This window comes from Sinohyriopsis cumingii, chromosome 5 (assembly GCF_028554795.1).
Source record: "Sinohyriopsis cumingii isolate HCF-2022 chromosome 5, ASM2855479v2, whole genome shotgun sequence".
Classification (NCBI taxonomy): Eukaryota; Metazoa; Mollusca; class Bivalvia; order Unionida; family Unionidae; genus Sinohyriopsis; species Sinohyriopsis cumingii.
The window spans coordinates 71,934,525-71,955,744 of NC_142965.1; the positions used below are offsets into that span (position 1 = coordinate 71,934,525).

Consider the following 21,220-nt stretch of genomic DNA (forward strand, 5'->3'; position numbering starts at 1 on the left):
AACGAAGACCACTGCCTGAAATAAAACTTGTATTAGCAACTTCATTTGCGAGATTTGTATTTGCAATTTCCTGCGCTATATTTGTCTTAGCAACTTCCCTTGCGAGATCATTTATTTTTTTATTTGCTGCGTCGTTTATGGCTTTACTGACTTCGGGTGGCATTTCTCTGGTGATGGGTAATTTGACGAGTTGTTTTTTGCGCACTAAATTTAATATTTTACTTTTGACAGCATTGAAGCCTTTACTGGCCAAATTACCGATACCAGAAATGGCAGTCTCGCCGATTTTTCCTATTGCTTTTGACGCGAATTGTTTGATCGTGGGTCCGATTTTAGGTATTACTCGCGTAACGAGACTTCCAATGATATCACCGAATCCATTACCGTGTATATATTTGTACACGGGCAATCGAGAGTTTACTATGCGGACCTGTTTGGGTCTGCGCTGATGTTTGTGAACAATCATGTTATTTCAATTGTGTTGTTTTAATCGATGAGCTCATCGACAAGTTCCTTGTAAATGTGAGAGTCGATGACACCACCGCGGAATAATCGCTGACAAATATCCGAGGCTTCGTTGATTATTTCGCGAGAGTTATTTCCGGCTCGTTTTCCTCCGATTAATACCTCGAGGCGAGATACGTCGTTGACAACGCTGTCAGGGCAAATGGTATATCCGCTTCCTATCTTTGGTTTTGGTGTTGATGGTTCTTTAAACCAATCCGTTAACACGTCCTTCTCTTCCTTTTCTTTTTCTTTTTGTTTTACTTTTTCCATAAATTTAAAATATTCATCATCACGTTTGTAAGGAGGTTTTTTACTAGCAAAATATATCCAGTCGATATATTTGCTTTTTTCAAGAGGTTTTCCACGAACACTGGGGTTAAAATATTTATCCCTATCATCATAATCCGCGGCGATATCTGCTAAATTTTTTCCCCTTGCGATTTGTTCATACACATCACGGGTAAAAACAGTTCCGATAGCTTTATGAAAATTTTCATAGTCGGACTTCGCAGTTTCTTCCTCTTGTTGAGTTGATTTTTGCGATATCCCCGAAGATTTTTTTTCCTCTTTTCTTGCTTTTGCGAAATCCAGAAAATCACTATAAAGAAAACTTGTCTTCTTCGCCTCAGGTAAATTATATTTAGCTCGAAATAAATTATTATACCAAGAATCCCGCGATTTAATTTTTTTCAATCCCTCCTCCGTTAAAAAAGCCTTTCTATTGTCAAAGGAATCTTCGGCAAATATAGCAAATATTTTAATATCTTTGCCAAAAATGTCAAATTGTTCTTGCAATGTTTTCCAACCATTCTCGGTAAATTTTTTTTCTATTATATCTCGAGGTTGAATATCTTTATCTTCCTCTTTTTTTTCTTCTTCTTCTTCCTCTTGCTCTTGTTCTTCTTCTTGCGCTTGTTCTTGCCGTAATTTTTGATCTTCATCTAATTCTTCAGGAATTTGCCCCGTCCTCAATTCTGCTTGTGTTCGTGCTTGTGCTTGTGCTTGTTCTTGTTGTGCTTGTGCTTGTGCTTGTGCTTGTGCTCGTGCTCGTGCTTGTGCTTGTTCTTGTTGTGCTTGTGCTTGTGTTTGTGCTTGTGCTCGTGCTCGTGCTTGTGCTTGTGCTCGTGTTTGTGTTTGTACTATTCGCTCCGGCAATAATCGAGTGTGTTGCTCGATATTCTGTGTCATAGGAATAAGCCCCTTCTTCCTAAGTTCCTTATCTTCCTTTTTGTCGCCGTATGCGACTTGCTCGATTGCTCCAGTGACTGGACTCAACAACTTTGACGATATCTCAGTAATTCCATATTGCGAGTCTTCGTAATCACGAACTTTTTTCTTAAATAATTGTTTTGCCGGGATGAGTTTCTTTACTGCCGCTAACTCTTCTCGCGCTAATCTGGCAGAATGAGGTTCTCCAACTCTACTAGCTTTCCGACTCATATTATTTTCAACTATATTGTTTTAATGCGAGGTAAAATTAGGATCAGCAGCCAAATCCTTTGTACAAAAAAACACCAGAATAAATTCCCCCCCCCCCTGTTTTCCTTGTCCAAAATCAATGATTTTTGCACACAAAAATTGCAGTCGGGAACGAATTTACGCAAATTAATTTTCGTAGGAAGGCTTATTTTTGAAAACTGAGGCTTCTACGGAGAAAGTTCTCGTAGGAAGCTTTATTTGGTCTGGAACGTCTGGTCTGTAGAACTTCCCTGCTGCTGTTCGTGTGGTAGGTGGTGGTGCTTGGGTGGGGTAACACTGATTGAACTTTATGGATTTGTATGCATTCATTTGTATAGTATTGCCTTCTTTATATGTAGAAAGCAGTAATAAATTCCATACTAATATACAATCAATGAATTGATCAAATATTTAAATTAACTAACATGTAATGGGGTTAGAATACGTGTTTTGCTTTCTGCGCGATATTTGTTTTTGAAGTGATTTTGCTCTGCCTCACACATGTGTTTAAAAAACCAAGGCAAATATATCTGAACCTACATTTCAAAGTCTCACACATAAGTACACAATATATTTATATATTTGTTCTTTTGAGACTGAAATTATATTTTATTGTATTTTAAATTCATACAATAGTAAGAACTGCAATAAAAGTACATGTAATCTACGGTGTTGTGAATCTCATTCATTCATGACAAGGCCGATCTCAGGTGAAATCAACAACTAAGTAGGCCAAAAATGGCACGCGAATATGAATGTTGGTTACGTATAAAAGCGTGTGATTAACAATACACTTGTACTGTAAAAAGCTATCACGCACGCCCTAGCACGTGATTGCGCCAATGAGATCTGAAGGTCAGGAGGTGAACGTTTTTGTTTGCGATAGTTATGTTTGAGATAACAAGATTTAATTACATTGAAATAAAAAAATTGATTAATAATTCTGCTAAATTCAGTGTTATCACGGTAACACGTAGGCACTATAGAGCTTCGATCGGATTACCATTGAACAGTTTCCGTATTAATGACAGTACATTATTAGGATCATTAGGATTGCATGCTAGGAATACACATTACTCTAATCTTCTAATCTATTTTTAATTCTTTCACTTGGATTTTATAATTCATTTAAATAAATTGTTATTTTGGAAACTTGAATGCCTTTAGGGTTTATCTGGTCTTGTAATTTTAATTTACGCCTCTAGACGTAACAATTAATATATATATATATATATATATATATATATATATATATATATATATATATATATATATATATATATATATATATATATATATATATATATATATATATATATATATATATATTACCGTAACTAAAATCGAAGTGGCTGTCCATTACTTCCCATACGCTCTTCATTTGGCACCACATATTTTGCATACTTGGTGCATCAGTTTCGTGGTCGCCTTTGTCACAGAAGGAATCAATCTGTTGTGATGTAAACAACGAATAAGCACAGACACAAGCACACCCACAACAGTTACGTTCATAATAATTGTGCTGAATGAACTATTGATTTCATTGAAAAATATTCAAAGTATTTTCTTTGTTTTTGAAATTATCCGAACACATAATTATCAGCCTGCCTTACATAACAGTGAGCAAGCACTTGTACCAACCTGCAATTGTAGACCCTATAGAACGAACTAGATGTTCAAAGTGTAAATGAACACACACACACACACACTTAGTGAATTAGTGAATTCAGGCCAAAACCGAATGAATGTCCCTGTCGTAACATAGTCCATATTAAAATCTAGTGGTGTATATTGGTGGTGTGACTGCAGTATGTACGGTAGGAAACCGGTAAATTACACAAAGGAACAAAAAATCAGGTATCGTTTATGTCGCCATTGTGGCAAATGTGGTTCATTTAATTGGTGAAATGTGCCTGGAAAGCATACATTGACTGGCCTAAGGTGGCGGAGTTAAAATAGTTCCCAGTGTTAAGGGATACTTGTATAGTTTATAAGGCGGTATGGAAATTTGATGAAGAGAAACCATGCAGATGTGCGGTTGATATGCATTTGGCAGGTTGTTTTATCTGTGGTCTTGCATTGATTAGAGTAATATTGAAGGACAGAATGGACACGTCGGGCTTTCTAATTTACAAATGAAGTTGTATGGAAGTCTTTGGAAAGTTGGGGTAAACTTACGACTTCTAGCGGGAATCGCGGCAAGGTTTGGCAACCACTCGGTCAAGAAAAGAAAAGACCCCTGACTTGTATCAATATATATATATATATATATATATATATATATATATATATATATATATATATATATATATATATATATATATATATGCAATAATCTCCGTGAATTGCACAAATTAATGTTGACACACTAATGAGGCTTCTGTAAGTTCTGAATCGGAAGATAGTACTTACCGATGAAATTTTATAAGAATACATTAACGATGCTTTCGTTTGTTGATTTGATGATGGACAAAACCTGCACGCATCATCGAGCATTGATCTGGGCTTTAGTGTGCAAGGATATTTGGCGTCACAATTCATGAAACTGTCTCCGCGGATCGTCTTTGTACATCTGTTTTATGATTAAAAAATCGTGAGTTAAATTGGTACATGTGCCAATACGATATCTGTCACAAGATAGCTGATAACGAAAATGTATGTCTAAAATGTGTTAACAATGGAAACAAGAAACAACATCAGCAGGATACGCTACCTTATGGCGGGAAGATGAAATAATTTCGCTGAACGGAAACGTGTCCAGCCACAAATGGAGCTCTAAATTATGTTTTGCCTCAGTTAGCGCCCCAAGACAATACCCGAACCAAACTAAACAAACACAAAAACAACATTACCCAGCATATCTCCCCAGAGACCAACACAAAACCCTCATTCAAAAGAATAAAGCCCCAATCCAAATTTCTTTATTTCGTTTGAAGCCGAAGACGGAGAAATAAACCCACTGAAATAGCTTCATGCAAAATACCATCCCTCAGTTTAACTGCCTTGGGCAGCGAATGGTAGAACGTTTTAGCAATGCTACCAAAAAATTGTGGTCAAACAGAGGGCTTCGTCTCGAGCTGCTTGATCTCACATTAATTTCACATAAAGGACACATCTTTCGACGATGTAGCATTGCTGAAAAAACCATCTGATGTTGAAAAGTCTTGAGTGACATGACTCGTGGTACCATTTATAATAATGAATAATAACTAGCATCAACTTGTAAAATGTTCAAACGAATTATCCATTGGGGGCATATCTGGCCATCATCTCTATGATTTCTCAAGTCTCGTAAAATGCTAATTTATCAATGCGACATAAAGATAACCACCTAACCCAAATTCTCTTTTAGTTATCACTCAAAACGTTACCATACAATCATATTAAACAACGGTGGAGCACCTTGTAATGGAAAATGGCCGGTGCCTCAGGGCACACGTGAAACAACTCAGATTATAGTTTGTGGACGCTAATACTCGGACACGCCAGAAAACGTCGAAGAACTTTTATCTTAAGATGTTATTGAAAATCGAATACAGCCTGCGCAACACGAGTTAAGAATGGATGGAAACCAACATCAGTCCAGCTGTTTTGGCAGGGATAGTTGTAAAACCAATAGAGCGGATGCACCGTTGCTGAGATGGTTAATCGCGTGGTGGTTTAGTGTTTCCAGACTAGCTATCTAAGACGATTTTGCTTCCTACTTTCAGAGGTTTTGCCAGCATACCCGCGAACAAATATTTTACTTGATTCTCTAACATGTGATCATAGGAATTGGGAAGGAAATCCACCCGGTTATTTAGGCTGGTTTAGTCGCCACTTTAGCAATGGTTTTATTCTCCATCAACAAGCAGACTGCTGAATTTCTACCAAAGGACAGAAACCATGGGTAAATAATCATTGGACATATTCTACCAGCACTTGCGCAAACGACTGCAAGCGCCTGACCTGTCGACTGGTAACGGGCCCAGGAAAGCTTGACTAACTGGAAAGCAAATGTTTTTGTTGGACACAAGACTCCGCTTGTTCATATCCTGGCTTACTACCACGGCTCATAGTGGCGGTGTACTCATCTTTGAGCATCCGAGATCGGTACGTAACCATTGATTGTTTCAGCATGCTGAAACATTTATGTTTTATTTTTGTTTTCGTAATGGTGACATGTGTGTACCAATGAATTTAATTTACTTTAGGCCTTTTGGAGCTTTACCAAGGATGTAGAAAGAGGGCTCGAGGACGTAACAGAAAGTGAGCCAAAGATGCATCAAGAATGGGATGATTTTGGCGAATATTGAGAGCGTTCCTTACATACTAAATGCCAGATACTGGCCCGTAGATCGCGAAGTGCCGGAGACTATTGATCCTGGAGCTATTCATCAATTTCCTGTCTTAACGGTGACCAAGATTGTGAAAAAAGACACACGCGCAATATCCCTCTATATAGGTACGCAAAACTTTGACAGTTTTATCGCAACTAACCTGCTCAAGAAAACGATGGGTGTTCTAAACGCTTGAAAATAAAGAGAGCCGGATTTTGCAATCAAGCTCTCAAGTTTCTAAACTTTTAAGGGCCACTGCGTCCTTTACAAAGACCCTGGTGCATAAATGTACCGCACATTTGGAGCAATGGTTTCACGTACAGCGATAATATGTATTTTACACGTTTTCTTTGTTGCCTCATTTTTAAAGAACAATCTCACCCACTAAACACTGTGCATGTTTTTTGCTATTACTTGCTCGGCGAGAATTGATTAAAAGTGTCCACAATGACATGCTCGCGCTTGAGACCTTCTACATCCAGCCTCCAACAAACGTCGTGTCGACCAACAGCTGCGTCACGACCCCGATAAATTCACAACCTGAGTCGAACTGCATTGGGCCATTTTGTTGAACCACGACGGTATATGTTTTCCAAGCACATGAGGATGCTAGAAGCCTCCTCTGTGGTCCGCGGCTTAGCCTCTCGACATTGACAACAGTCATAGTACACTTGCCCTAATGTGATAGCAAAAGAAATATGCGACTGATGTACTTCATTATCGGTTGTTATATTAAAATGAGACATTGGAACTGAGTGGAGCTGACACAAGGCTTTACAAACTATAGCACTGGCGGATTCGCGAGAGACACTGTCAGCAGTAGTCACCTTATTATTCGCGGCGGCGCCCTTCTACTAAATTTGCATTACCTTCTTTTCTCTTCCCAATTAAAATGGAGTGTCCAATCTATAGGCTACCAATATGTAGGTTTTCGTGTGATTTGTTTATGTGAAAGATGCTGTGACTGTAACGCACGGTATCGATGTGATTTACTGGAGCTTCGCCTGTCTGGGGTCCCGCACCGGAGACTAGTCGAATATCAAGCCGTGCACTGATATCACAATGGTTGTGCTGTGGCAGGTATTTTATCCCTGAGTCCTTGCTCCACGGTAGATCAGAAAGATTTTGAAGGCTGGTCACGGTGTCTCTTTCGGTGCCGTTGCATATATTTGATGGTTCCGCATATAACGCATGTTCCCTCGAGAGCATTCTTCCCATTAGCTAGAGGCACCACATATTTTCGAAACATGTGGTTGTTATGTCAGAGGCCTATGCAGTAGACGGCGCCCTCCAATATAAACTGTGCATCGCTAACAAAAAAAACGGAATAAAAATAAGCGAATTTAAATACAGCGTAAATCTTTATCGGACACATCTCACTTGACTATAGGCAGTAGTTAAGTGGGGCACCCTAGGGACAATGCGACTTAGCATTAAAAAAGGCCCCTGGGCAACTCTAGGGACAATGGAAATTTAACATGGAGAAAAATCGTGGGAAACTCTAGGGACAATGGGAATTTAACACAGAGTTTGGGTCTGTCTAGGGACAAGGGGAAATTAACATGGGAATAGAGTTTGGGCTTGTCTAGGGAAAAGGGGAATTGAATATGGGATTTTTTTAAAAAAAAAAAATTTTTAAATTTAAATTTAAATTTAGGCAATGGAAAGGCTATCTCTTTTCGAGAAATATGGCTAGCCCTGAAAAGGGCCTTTGGGTTTATGTTAATGTATTCATTAACATAAAGGGTACCGCATTGGTCTTCTTCTTGTCCTTAGGCTACGTCTCACTGTTGGTCCGTAAATCAGCACTCTTTTCAGGCATCCTTGTCTTTCAACGTAGATCCTACGTATCCACAGGCTGGTGTTTGTCCTGTGGACAATGGTCCACTTGGATCGGACATACATGGGTATGTCCGTCCGGAACATCATGGAAGACACAAGCGTAGAAGATTGCACATCGGTCCACATCTTGAAGCGACGAGAACAAGTGAATCAATGCACTGAACTGCGCTTATTTATAGGTAGAGGTAGGATTGAAACGGATTGAGTTCATTCACCAATCCAAACACGCGTTACAAAATTCAGTCAGCCCGCATCCAATCCGAAGAGAGTAGTCTGTGACGTCAGTTGGTCTATATAGATTCGCTAGCGCTTGTGTGCAGTCAATCTATGCGACAGTGATTCAACATGACGGAAACTCAGAAAACGATCCATTGGGGTGAACCAGCAGGGGAGACTGCCCAAGGGAACCCGGACTTACTTTCAGAAGAGGTACATTGGGATTTTGTGAATTTTCTTACCTCGCAAGAATTTGTTCCGGAACCTTCGTTACCTTCTTCATTACCGCAAGTGGAGAATTTTAGACAGAGACAGAAAGAAGAATTGGAGAAATTTATGCAACGACAAAAGGAAGGGGAACAAGCTTTTCTCCTACAGCAACAGCAACAGCAACAAGAAGAGGTAAGAAAAAAACAACAGCAACAACAGCAAGAAGAAGTAGCAGCAAAGAAACAAGAGGGTGAAAATCAAACGGCTACGGTACTGTTGGATATTTTAGCTGAGTTAAGAAGTCTGAAACAAATGTATCAGACTTCTTTATCACGACCGAAGAGAATACTACCTTCCCGAGCTAAACACGCCAACCCTGTGACTAAGCCTGTCGTACCACCCTTAGTGATTTCAACCCAATCATCAGAAGTAGGCCTTGGCCGTGGCAAAGGCTTAAGGCAGTTAAAGTTGATTGGTTAAACTCACCCCTACACCAAAATAAAAAGGCCCTTTTCAGGGCCACCCACATTTCTCGAAAAGAAATACAATTTCAATTTGCCAATAACTCAAAAATAAACCCCACCCATTTTACCCTTATAGTACGTGTCTGTGTATGAGTGCGTGAGTGTAGCTTCTTATTTTAAAATCAAAACTCAGAGACACTTACCTTATATCATTCATGTATTCTTGTATCCATTGTTACAATCCAATTCACAATTCACCACAGAACACTTTAATTAAAAGTTCATTGACTTCTTCTTTCTCCTTGTTTAGTCTCTCTGTTTTTTGAATTTCTTCACCGTCACACTCTTTTCCTCTTCTTCTTCCTCCTCGCTTTCTTCCCTTCTTCTTTTTTTCTCCTGTTTCTTTGCTTCTTTTAAATAGAATTGTCTTTTTTCTTCCTCTTCTTCCTCTGAAGAATCCCTCTCTTCTTTCGAAGAATCCCTCTCTTCTTCTGAAGAATCCTTCTTTTCTTCTGACTCCTCTTGTTTCTTTTTTGGGCAATCTGGAGACCAATGTCATTTTTCTTTACAATAATAACAGGTATCTTGACTTTTGTCTTTTTTAGCCCCTGTTTTTTCTTTTTTGACGGTCTGGACACTCTGAAGACCAATGCCCTTTCTTCTGACAGATATAGCAAGTATCCTGACTCTTATCTCGAAAGGAAGGAGAGTAGTCCGTCGGCTGGTCTGAAGAGAATTTTCTAATGACCCCTCGCAAAGCTCTGACGAAACGTTCCATCTGGGTAGTCTCTTCCATCGTTCTCCTCGGTTTGAGAGTGAAATGAATAGTGAAAGGACAAGACACACCCTTTTTATATACGCTGGTTTGCCATGACTATAAATTAGTCTATGGTGTTTGAACTTGAGTCATTTGACGTTTTGCACTCAAGATGAAACGATCCTATTCATTCGAGAAGAAAGAAGAAGAAGAAAGTAAGAGGCAGAAACGTGATCTATCGCCTCGTACCAGGGATGAAATCTTGGCACAAATTCATGCCAGTGATTTTGAAGAGGACATGAGTGAACCAGAATCCGAACCCTCTAAACCAAATTCGTCACCCTTAGTCAACCCTGAAAAATACTATTCCATTCGAGAGACGGAAAAGCGCTCCTCTAGAAAATTTAGAACCACGGCTTACACCTACACGGTGAAGTTTAAAGATTTCAAGGCCGACGTACCCTTAGAGAAAGCAGAAGGGTTTATCACCGAGATGTGGGATTCTTTGCTCACTGCACTCAAGCGACAATGTCAACCCAAAGAAGACGATCGCTTGACACTATCCATAGATCACGACGGTTTGAAATCCCCTGTTTGGATCGAGTTTAGCAGACCCGCAGAACTGACCCCTTCCAAAGTCATGAACAAGATTCAACACGTACAACAATCTATAAAATCCGGTCAGATTCGTGTGGAAATTCAGTTTAAAGACCGAGACCCTGATGAAACGGTGAACGTCATCCTGTATGCAGAATTCGATAATACGATAGAAATCAACAGTTTGAGAGAAGTCATCCTAGATTACTAGAAACCATGGAAGACTGTTATCCCCCTTTACCATGTGGAGAAACTTTAAAGATGGAATGTGATGAGACTGTGGAAAAAATGTTGTATTTTGAAAAAAATTGTTTGATGTTATGATGTTGGATTATTGTTAAAAATGTTAGAGTTGTTGTTTAGTGTTAAGTGATTTTTGAATAAAAAATGTTGTGTTTTGAAAAAATGTCTTTGTCTTTTGTTTAGCTATAAGAATGTTGGATTGATGCTCTTTCATTTCTTTCTATCCCTCTCATGACACTCACTAAACGTTGCGACTCAAAAACCGTGTGGGGATGTTTTCCTTTACGTCCGCGCTTTGACTTTAAGAACCGGGTTGTTTCCAGTCTAACCATCCATTGTCGACTCATCCTCCTAAGAAGATGTGCTCCAAAACTAGCTAAACTCAACGAAGCCTACGTGAATTTGCATAGGGTCAGACAGTCTGATACCGAAGCCAGAAGAAATAGAGAATGTGAGAATGTTAAAAGTCACTGAAGACCTGATAGAAGAGCTCTTCAGAGAAGAAATGAACAGGGAGAAAGTAGAATGGACAGAGAAGTACAGACTTCAGAGACAGCAGCAACAGCAGCAACAACAGCAGCAACCTGAAGCTGACAGAGGCTTTGTCGATTGCCGTATCGACACCAAAGAGTTCTTCTTCTCTTTCCGAAGAAGCAGACCTATCGCCAGAAAGTCTATCCTCAGAGGACATCGCATTCTTAGAAACTAAAAAAGAATGCCATAGCAAACAAAAAAAACAGCCCTTTTCAGGGCTACCCAAATACTCTAGAAAAGAAATAACGATCGATTTGCCAATGTGTGTAGGTAGAGTAGTGTGAATATAAACACTAACTCTTTATTGATAGTGAGAGTGTATGTGTTTGTGTGTTTGTAAGTGCTCACGTACATTGGTGTGGATAGTAGATTAAAATGATGTCTTTATTTGGTGTTTGAGGTGTAGATTTGAGGTTAGATTGGATTGCTTTGCGTATGTGGATAGTCTATTGAAGTGATTTATAAAAAATTTTAAAATAGTGATGGGTAGCATAAAAAAGTGAGTGAGTGTTTCTTTTAGGTCCGCGCGTTGTTGTTTTTGGTCATGATGTAGGTAATAACTACCACTGCAGGGTCCCAGAAGACATAGAGCATATTTTTAACAACTGCCATACACTTGAAAAAGAAAGGGCTAAGTTTAAAGTTAAACAGCATAAAATTGGATCCCCTACAACATACCCAGAATTCTTGATGAACACAAACCCCAATATTAATCTAACATTCAAAAATATCATAAGTTTTATACACGAATCCAATCTACTCAAAAAAATCTAAGAAAGTAAATCAAAGACCAGTTAAAAATATAACAAATCACTGTTTGGGAATTATGACGGCCGGCTCGGTCTCGTGGGTTCACAGACTGACACAGCCGTTCATAGCCCGACTAATAAAAACCAGTTAAGGACGAATATTACAAAATCACTGTTTGGGAATTATGACGGCCTGCTAGGTCTCGTAGGTTCACAAACTGACACAGCCGTTCATACCCCGAATAATAAAAACCAATTAAGGCCACAAAAAATTAAAATAGGAAAATAGGAATTAATTAAAACAGGACTCCATAATAACATACAAACATCCATAAAACAAGTTTTCATTCCAAACCAATAAGATAGGGAATCAAAATAAATAAGGAATTCATGAATAAAAAAAAAAGAAAAAAAAAAAAAAAAAAAAAAAAAATACTCCTAACCGTCTCCTTGTCTCTTAAACAACATCTGGCTGAACTTTTAAATCAAGCTTCCACAGCTATTTCTACTAACATACTCAGCCAAATCCAGGCAATGTTGGCAGACGACACTGAAGAATTTGAAACTTCCACGCTGGCAGCGGCCCTGGAAGTATCATCATCCAGCGGCGATGAAGCTGATGAACCTGCACCACCTAAACAGAGTGGAAAAAAGGAAGGCTCTGTCTACCGGAATATCGGACTGGGAAAGGCAATTGATGATATCAAAAAAGCGGGCCACTTCGTCAATGCCACAAGACCGGGTGTCCTAATGTGACGTCATCGCTGCCGACCAATCGTGGCGGGAGTCACATACTGCTTGGTTTGACACCTGGGGCATTTCAATCCAACTAAGAAACACGAGTGTGTGGTGTGACTATTCCCACTCATGTCTATTAGCCTTTCAGTCAGGTTGTTAAGGACTAGTTAGTCCTACACCTGAGTGGCTAAATTAAAAAGTACTCTTTGAGTACATAAAAGCCTGGGGGATGAGGCTCCTTTTCCTTCCCCCAGGAGTAATTAAAAATCACGCAGTGCGTGAATAAAAAAGTGGTACATGTTCAAAAGAATGAAAACCACTATAATCCAACTAACTAACTAACTAACATCAATTTTATGCTTTTTTAGGGGGATGTTTTTCTTTACGTCCGCGCTTTCACTATAAATTGAAACTCGCTGGGCAGTCTAGCTACCCTTGTTGATTGATCAACACCAAAAATGAACACGAGACTGTCTAAACTGTTGGAACTTCATGTGCATCTGGAATATGCCAGGCGCCTGTTGAATGAACTGGCCGCGGAAGCCATTGTGGAGGAGGGAAGGATAAGAGAGGAGGAGGAAAGAAGAAAAAAAGAAGAGGGGGAGAGAAGATATAAAGAAGAAGAAGAAGAGGAAAGAAGATACAAAGAGGAGGAGAGAAGAAACAAAGAAGAGGAGGAGGAGAAGGAAAAGAAGAGAAGAAGAATAAATTTCAGAATCCCAGAGAGCGAAAATTGGGATTCTGAAGCGACATATCCTGCCTCTGCTCTCTCCCCCAAAAAAGTAAAAAGTAACTGGGGGATAAGATGTGTATGTGGCGCCAGGCCTGGAAGGTGCCACCATTAACCAGGTGTCCATGAAGTTCAAAAAAAAAAAAAAAACCCTTTTCAGGGCTACCCAATACTCTAGAAAAGAAATAACCATCAATTTGCCAATGTGTAGGTAGAGTAGTGTGAATATAAACACTAACTCTTTTTTAAGATAGTGTGATGGTATGTGTTTGTGTGTTTGTGTTTGTACCCGCTCACGTACGATTGTGTGAATAGTAGATTATGGATTTGTTTATTGTTCTTAACGTATGTGAAGAGTATAGTTTGGGTTTTGTAAGCGCTCACGTACGATTGTGTGGATAGTAGATTATGGATTTTGTTTATTGTTTCTTAGCGTATGTGTTTGTGTGTTTGTGTTTGTGTGTTTGTGTTTGTACCCGCTCACGTACGATTGTGTGGATAGTAGATTATGGATTTGTTTATTGTTTCTTAGCGTATGTGGAGAGTATAGTTTGGGTTTTATTATATGAAATGAAAAAGTAGGGGATGTTTTCCTTCACGTCCGCGCGTTGTTTGGTCATGATCTAGGTAAGATCAATTTTACGTTTTAGGGGGATGTTTTCCTTCACGTACGCGCTTTAAGTATAAGAACCCACAGTATTCGTCGTTCCAACCATTCTGCAAAGAATAAAAAAAGAAGATGGCTTCTAACCAAATGGACAAAATACAAACATTACAAGACGTTTTAGACAACTTAGGAATGATGGAGCAGATGTTGATAAGACTGGTTGAAGACCATTATTCCTATAGTCCCCATCGTGTAAAGATGGAAATTAATAACTTAAAAAAGGTAAAGGACAAGATTAGTGGTGTCATGAAAGAGATAAAGGAGGAGAAGGAGGATGAAGAGGAAAGAATAAGAATAAGCAAATGGAACGAAAAGATTGAAAAAGAAGAAGAAAATGAGAAGAGGAAGAAAGAAGAGGAGGAAGAGAAGAAGAAAGAAGAGCAGGAGAAAAAAAAGAAAGAAAAGAAGAGAAAGAGTGTTGGAGATAAAATAAGAACTTGGTGGAGAAAAAGAAGAAACTAGAAGCAGAAGAAAACCCAAAGGCCCTTTTCAGGGCCAGCCATATTTCTCGAAAAGAGATAGCCTTTCCATTGCCTAAATTTAAATTTAAATTTAAAAAAATTTAAAAAAAAAAAAAATCCCATATTCAATTCCCCTTTTCCCTAGACAAGCCCAAACTCTATTCCCATGTTAATTTCCCCTTGTCCCTAGACAGACCCAAACTCTGTGTTAAATTCCCATTGTCCCTAGAGTTGCCCACGATTTTTCTCCATGTTAAATTTCCATTGTCCCTAGAGTTGCCCAGGGGTCTTTTTAATGCTAAGTCCCATTGTCCCTAGGGTGCCCCACTTAACTACTATAGGCGTATGTGGACATACATACTCGGAGAGAGACAAACAGGCAGACATACTAAGAGAATGAACTGAACATCGAGAGAAAAATAATCTAAGTTGGAATGCATTATATACATATTTACCTGGGCGTTAAAATGTATAGGCCTCATGCACGTGATCAACAAAGCCTCCGTATCTTATCATCAAGGTCATGCCGGCGCTTGCAAATTGTCAATGACGAGCAGGCAGCTGAAGACAAAATCCAGCCAGCTACCAGATCGCAGTCTCAGTAACGTATATTTTCGAAGAAGTTGCATATCATGGAGCTATGACAAAAAAATCTCAGCGCGACTCTCTAGGCGTGGGCAGTAGAGAAATGATGTATTTTACTTGGCCCAGCTAGACGTGCTAATGATAATCTGTGACAATAACAATATGGTCATTATATTTCCCTTCACCGACTCCCATGGTCCCAGCCTCTTTTTTGAGGAAACTTTAGAACCAGACACGTCTACCATCGTATATCTGAGGCATGCACTAAATAAGTTTATAATGGTTCTCGATATTGCGTATATCAAATACTTATACATTCAAAGGCAATATAAATACATTGTAAAGTTTTGCACAAATTTCACTTGCAACAGTCTTACGTAGATCGAAAAATAAAACTAATGGATACGTACTTAGCCTGATGAAGCGTGGTTCGTACCATGTTCAGTACCTGTGAGTTTGTAGAGAACTATGATCCTCTATTTAGACCTATATGCGACTGACGAATCTACTGAAAGCGCGTACAATAGCTGCTGAGAAGACCTGAGCGTATGTAAGGAGCATCGCAAAAGTAAACTAACGCAGAAGGGCGGTCACAGAGAACGAATGTGAGATTGGACTGCTATCAGAAACGGATCCAGGAAGTCGTTCACAATTCTCAAATTTTACTCGAGAAAATATACTGAATATATTCAAACAGTTGAAAATTCTTCCACAAACTAGGCGAAGGAAATGGTGGCTTGTAACATAGAAGTCACTGGATATAAAATCCGTACCAAAACAAATAATGGACAGGATGGATATTTAGACAGACTCTGGAGGAAAGGACAGCAGAAAAGGACTTGTGTACTTGTGTTTGTTTCTACCTGACAACGGATCGTACATACATTTTATAAAAATGAGCCAGGTCAGCTACCATAGGCCAATTTTTTTCCACGGCGATTTAAAAATTAGTCTGACTAGTTTTATCTTGTATCATATCTTGGAGTGACCAGAAGTAGTCACTCGGTACAAAAATATTATTAGCTTATGATCCAAACTAGCGGCAGGAATAGTGCTTATCACCAGTAAGAGGTATATCACGTGCGATGCTGCCTGTCTTCTTAATTTGTAGAACGGTTGTACATAACACAAGCAGGTTGAGACGAGCCAATACTGTACACATCTTAGACACACTACGACGATCATTTCGTTTGCATAAGGGATTTTTATCTGGCTAAGATAAGAGTTGCGTTAGCGGCCTTTGTAGCTCCACTAAGAGTCACAACTTGCGCGTGGTAGACGCCATTGAGCATATCATCCAAAAATACATGCTGTCATCACTCTACGAAACGGCCAGACAAATTATCTCTGCAGAAGGTGGAGTGAATTAATAAGCATATTGGCACTAAAAGTGGTCGAATCGATGAAGTCGCCCATACGTGAGGTCGTCAACAAGTTTGCCAGACAGAAGATTGCCAATTTGATTAAACCGGCGGTCATGCCTTCTGCCTAGCGCAGTAAAACATGAATGAAGCTCAATAGCCCCAAATATTTGAATCACGCAAAGCAACCAATTCCATTATCGCAAATCAGGCTGCATGGAGAAGTCTTCGCATATGGTTGTTTTACGGTCGCATAAGGCCAAATCAGTTTTATTTGACAAATAGGCATATAACATAGTTGCAACGAGGACATTATTCCAAGAAAGACAAGACCTGCACGTTTTGTCGATTCTTTTGTGTTTCGAGGCAACCTATATTGGGAACTGATTTGCATCTCGTATGAAGCACTCGAAGCAAACCCAACATGATGTTTAAAGATGAGGAGGTTACCGGACTTTAGTCATCTGACCTTGTTATCGAGGTTGTTGGCCAGCGTTCAAGACAGGACGGGACTGAAGTCAAGGCGGCAGCTCGAATCTTGGCATTTCTATATAACACCAAGATGGTGCTAGAAAACAACACCAGCTATATGACTGACGGGAAAGTAACAGGTTAAGCTATCAAAAATAATTTGTTGTTAGCACTGCCTGAAATTTAAACCCAGATACTGACAAGCTTCAACATTAACTTCACGAAAAAAGACAGCCGAGGATACCAAATGCAACTTGTTATGCTGGACACCGCTTACACACATCTTGGGATTTTGCATTAGCGATGCCCCGTATAAATACTGAAACAATGCAATATTTCTTGAAGATATTGCCTCTGACGAAGCACACCGAGTCTTATATAGGGTCATTATTTTACCAAAGCGTATCCTTTTGGACGCCTTTTGTAACAGTATTGCAAGAGGCTTAGACAAGGATGCTTAGCGTTACGAATAGCGGAATAAGCATCAGGGGCTTGTTTGGGTATGAGCACATCACTATGAGTGCATAACCGCTACATGCGTGACGCGAAGTTATGCCGATCACGAGGCCCTTGTTTCTTATTTGTTTGGTGTTTTTTTTTGTCCGCGATGGAGATGTCGGAATTGACGGAATGGATGTATTTTCGGATGTCTAGAGTAATGCAATGTACTCGTTTAAAAAACAAAATATATATCGTTCTTATCGAACTGGCAATATTCATGGTGGTAAACGTCGACAACGCATTATTTGAAGCAAATGGTTTGCTGCATTACGGCGGGACACCATTCGACCGACCCGAAGCTATTAAGGTTGACTGAAACACCACCAAGAAAATGTACCAACATGCCATTGGTGAACATTAGTTTCTCAAAGGCAAAGTCACAAGTATGTGTGTTCTTACCATGGAGACCAAAACGATTACGTCTTCAGCACAAGTAAACGATAATCAAAACGCAACTAAAAGAAAAACGAACATATACAGATGAAACTCTACGCTCGCAACATTGCGTAATAAAGTGCCAATAAAACCATCCCAGTAAAAACCAACGTCGATTTTGTTCCACTTCTTACTTCCAACACAAACGCCGCTTAATACATTTAGGTATTGTCTGACCTTATAGATCGACTATAATACTTAATTGTATATAAATAGTGTTAGTCTATTTATATTCGCATGGGTTTGTAACAAACCTATGTTAAATCCCTGTACAGCGGTTTACAATTCTCGCACAGACACTGTTCGGTAGATTTACATAGTCATTATCTAGTCCGTCTGCTAGTATGAGTGTTAGACTCATGAGTGGATATTTAATGCAATAGGTTTGCCTACGTGAATTAAATACAGCATGTGGACTTTTGTGTGCATATATTGTAAAGTCTAAGTGCCGCTCGCGCCATCATGCATACGTGTACCAATGAGAAACATTGATATATTATCTGGATGCAGCTAATGCTGAACGCTGGTAATAAAATTTCCCGTTTTGGTAATTGATGATTCGTCCTGCTGTGCTTATATCTATTTATATGGGTATCGTCCCCCTTTTAACACTGAGCAGTGATTTTCTTAAGGGGAGGACCTTTTTGCACAGTGATTATTCTTTATTCCCTGCGAATCAGACCGGCCACCTTAAAATGATTTTCGGATGGCTTTCTCATTTTCCACCACGTCCTCTTCTTTACAAGAAATAAAAGGTGGGTTGCTCTTGCGGGCGTTATTTATGATTTTTTCCTTCTAGCACTGAGGTAGACTCTCAAGATTTATTTTCCTGAAATCGTTTCAGGTCTAGAGGTGGACCTGTAAGCGTTGATGGGGGAAAATAGTTGTTTAGCCCTCTCGGTATAGATGAGAGCTTTATTATATTTTTGTTTTCTTTGGGCGTGGGGATTGGGGATTGGGGCTGGGGAGGAAATGCCACCCACACAACCTAGCCCCCATGCTCCAGAATATTCTTTACTGGGTAATGGTGCAGCTACACTTAAGTTACTAATGTTGTGGTACAAACTCAGATATGGAAAGAGAAAAATAACAGGTATGTGGGTTTTTATTCATAAATAAAACTAAAATGAGTATTACTATTCGTTGGTTAGTATGACATACTGTAAGTGTGATTTATACGCTTTCAATGTTGGAAGGTAATCGGCATGCAAAAAGTTATCTAGTATTTATAAAGGGAGAATATTTTGCAGATAAAGCATGAATAGTGACTTTAAATATAAAGTATGAATAATGATTTTAAATATAATTTATGAATAAGACTAAATACAAAGAATGAATAGTGACTTTAAGTATAAAGTAAGAATAGTGACTTTAAGTATAAAGTAAGAATATTGACTTTGAATACAAAGTATGAATAATGATTTTAAATATAAATTATGAATAAGACTAAATACAAAGAATGAATAGTGACTGTAAGTATAAAGTAAGAATAGTGACTTTAAGTATAAAGTAAGAATATTGACTTTAAATATAAATTATGAATAAGACTTCAAATACAAAGAATGAATAGTGACTTTAAGTATAAGTAAGAATAGTGACTTTAAGTATAAGGTAATAATATTGACTTTAAATAACAAAAATTAATAATGTATTTAAATATAAAAAATATGATATTACGTAATCGGAATCCAACCCTTGTTGCCTTTGGGAGACTGGTAAAAATAACGATTTGAGTGCGATATGTTTGCAGGCATTATATTTTCATCAAAAACTCCCCATCTAAGATGCGCCCAATTGTGTATAATCATCTGATCTGTAACAAGTAAGTACGGTTCTAGTTATTGTGTATACTCTAATTATCATCTTTGATCTTGATTACATATCAATGGATATTCGCTTGTATATGTCAGAAATAAATGCTGACACAACAATAGACACAACATTGATCAGCACAATGTACAGTATCATTCCTTATAGGGAAATGAATCACATTATACACACTATTACATGAAAAATATATTTCCAAAATGGTTAGGATAAACTCAAGGGATGCTAAGAATATATATATATATATATATATATATATATATATATATATATATATATATATATATATATCTAGATACACTGTTACAACTACTGAAAAGGAATGATGTAATATGGGAAATTATACATGGAGATAAACATTACCACATTCCGGTTTATTTATCTTATTAGTTCCCCTCCAAATGCGATTAAATGTTAAAAAGGGGAAACAGTTTCCAAAAATTAACAAACTGTATAATGAGATTCATAATCAATATATATATATATATATATATATATATATATATATATATATATATATATATATATATATATATATATATATATGCCTGATTGTTTTGATGTTATGCAAACCGTTTAAAATTCACAACACAAACTTGTTAATGTTAAAGGATTCAAATAGTTGTTCAGTTCTTTATAAGTTGTATTTTGATTCTTTTTTCTTGTTTCTGCAACTTGCGTGCAATTCCTTAGAAAACGACAGAGCAAAGACATTTGATTTAGACTTATGTAGATTCATTACCCCAATAGCAAAGACATTTAATTTAGACGTATGTAGATTCATTACCCCAATAGCAAAGACATTTAATTTAAACTTATGTAGATTCATTACCCCAATAGCAAATACATTTAATTTAGACTTATGTAGATTCATTACCCCAATAGCAAAGACATGTAATTTAGACTTATGTAGATTCATTACCCCAATAGCAAAGACATTTAATTTAAACTTATGTAGATTCATTACCCCAATAGCAAAGACATTTAATTTAGACTTATGTAGATTCATTACCCCAATAGCAAAGACATTTAATTGTAGATTCATTACCCCAATAGCAAAGACATTTAATTTAGACTTATGTAGATTCATTACCCCAATTGCCGTACTCAGTTTGATCCTTAAGCACAAGCCTTGGGTCAATGTGCATGTATAGACCTGGCTTGCTACATGGTCCATATTGACGAACATATGGTGCCTGGATTACCGAGGTATCGCAAGGGGATTGTAATACTATGTGCTCCTCCTCCAACGAAGAGAGACCTGCAACAAGAGCCTAGTGTAAATTAGGGATATGTTCTGCCACTTAACAATTAGCGTAATTGTACTGTACTAGTACCAACGAGAAAGGAAACTTTTCCATAGGTATTATGGCAGTTTTGGAAAGGGTTTATGATACTGGTCGAGTTACAATATTAGCATGCATTCATTATTTGACTTTTACTCCGTACAAATTTTTGCCAAGGGCAAACCCATAATTGCTCCTAGATGTAGACACGATTCATAAAATTCCGCTCGCATACACGATATGACATCATGGACGTATGATC

The 21,220-nt window shown here is 38.2% G+C and overlaps 1 protein-coding gene across 2 annotated transcripts in view; it reads right to left on the reverse strand.

Annotated features, from left to right (window-relative positions):
• The window catches only part of LOC149799422 (calcium-activated chloride channel regulator 1-like), a 47,409-nt gene that overhangs the window by 23,618 nt on the left and 2,571 nt on the right, over positions 1–21,220 (reverse strand). For both annotated transcript variants that reach the window (XR_016421171.1, XM_089958769.1), the window contains exons 3-6: positions 20,766–20,933; positions 19,523–19,658; positions 4,378–4,537; positions 3,298–3,415 (exon numbers count right to left, since the gene is read on the reverse strand). Coding sequence is in view for 1 of the 2 variants with exons in the window: in XM_089958769.1 (XP_089814895.1) it covers positions 3,298–3,415; positions 4,378–4,537; positions 19,523–19,658; positions 20,766–20,933 (582 nt within the window). In the remaining variant the exon portion in view is untranslated. The remainder of the gene's footprint in view (positions 1–3,297; positions 3,416–4,377; positions 4,538–19,522; positions 19,659–20,765; positions 20,934–21,220) is intronic.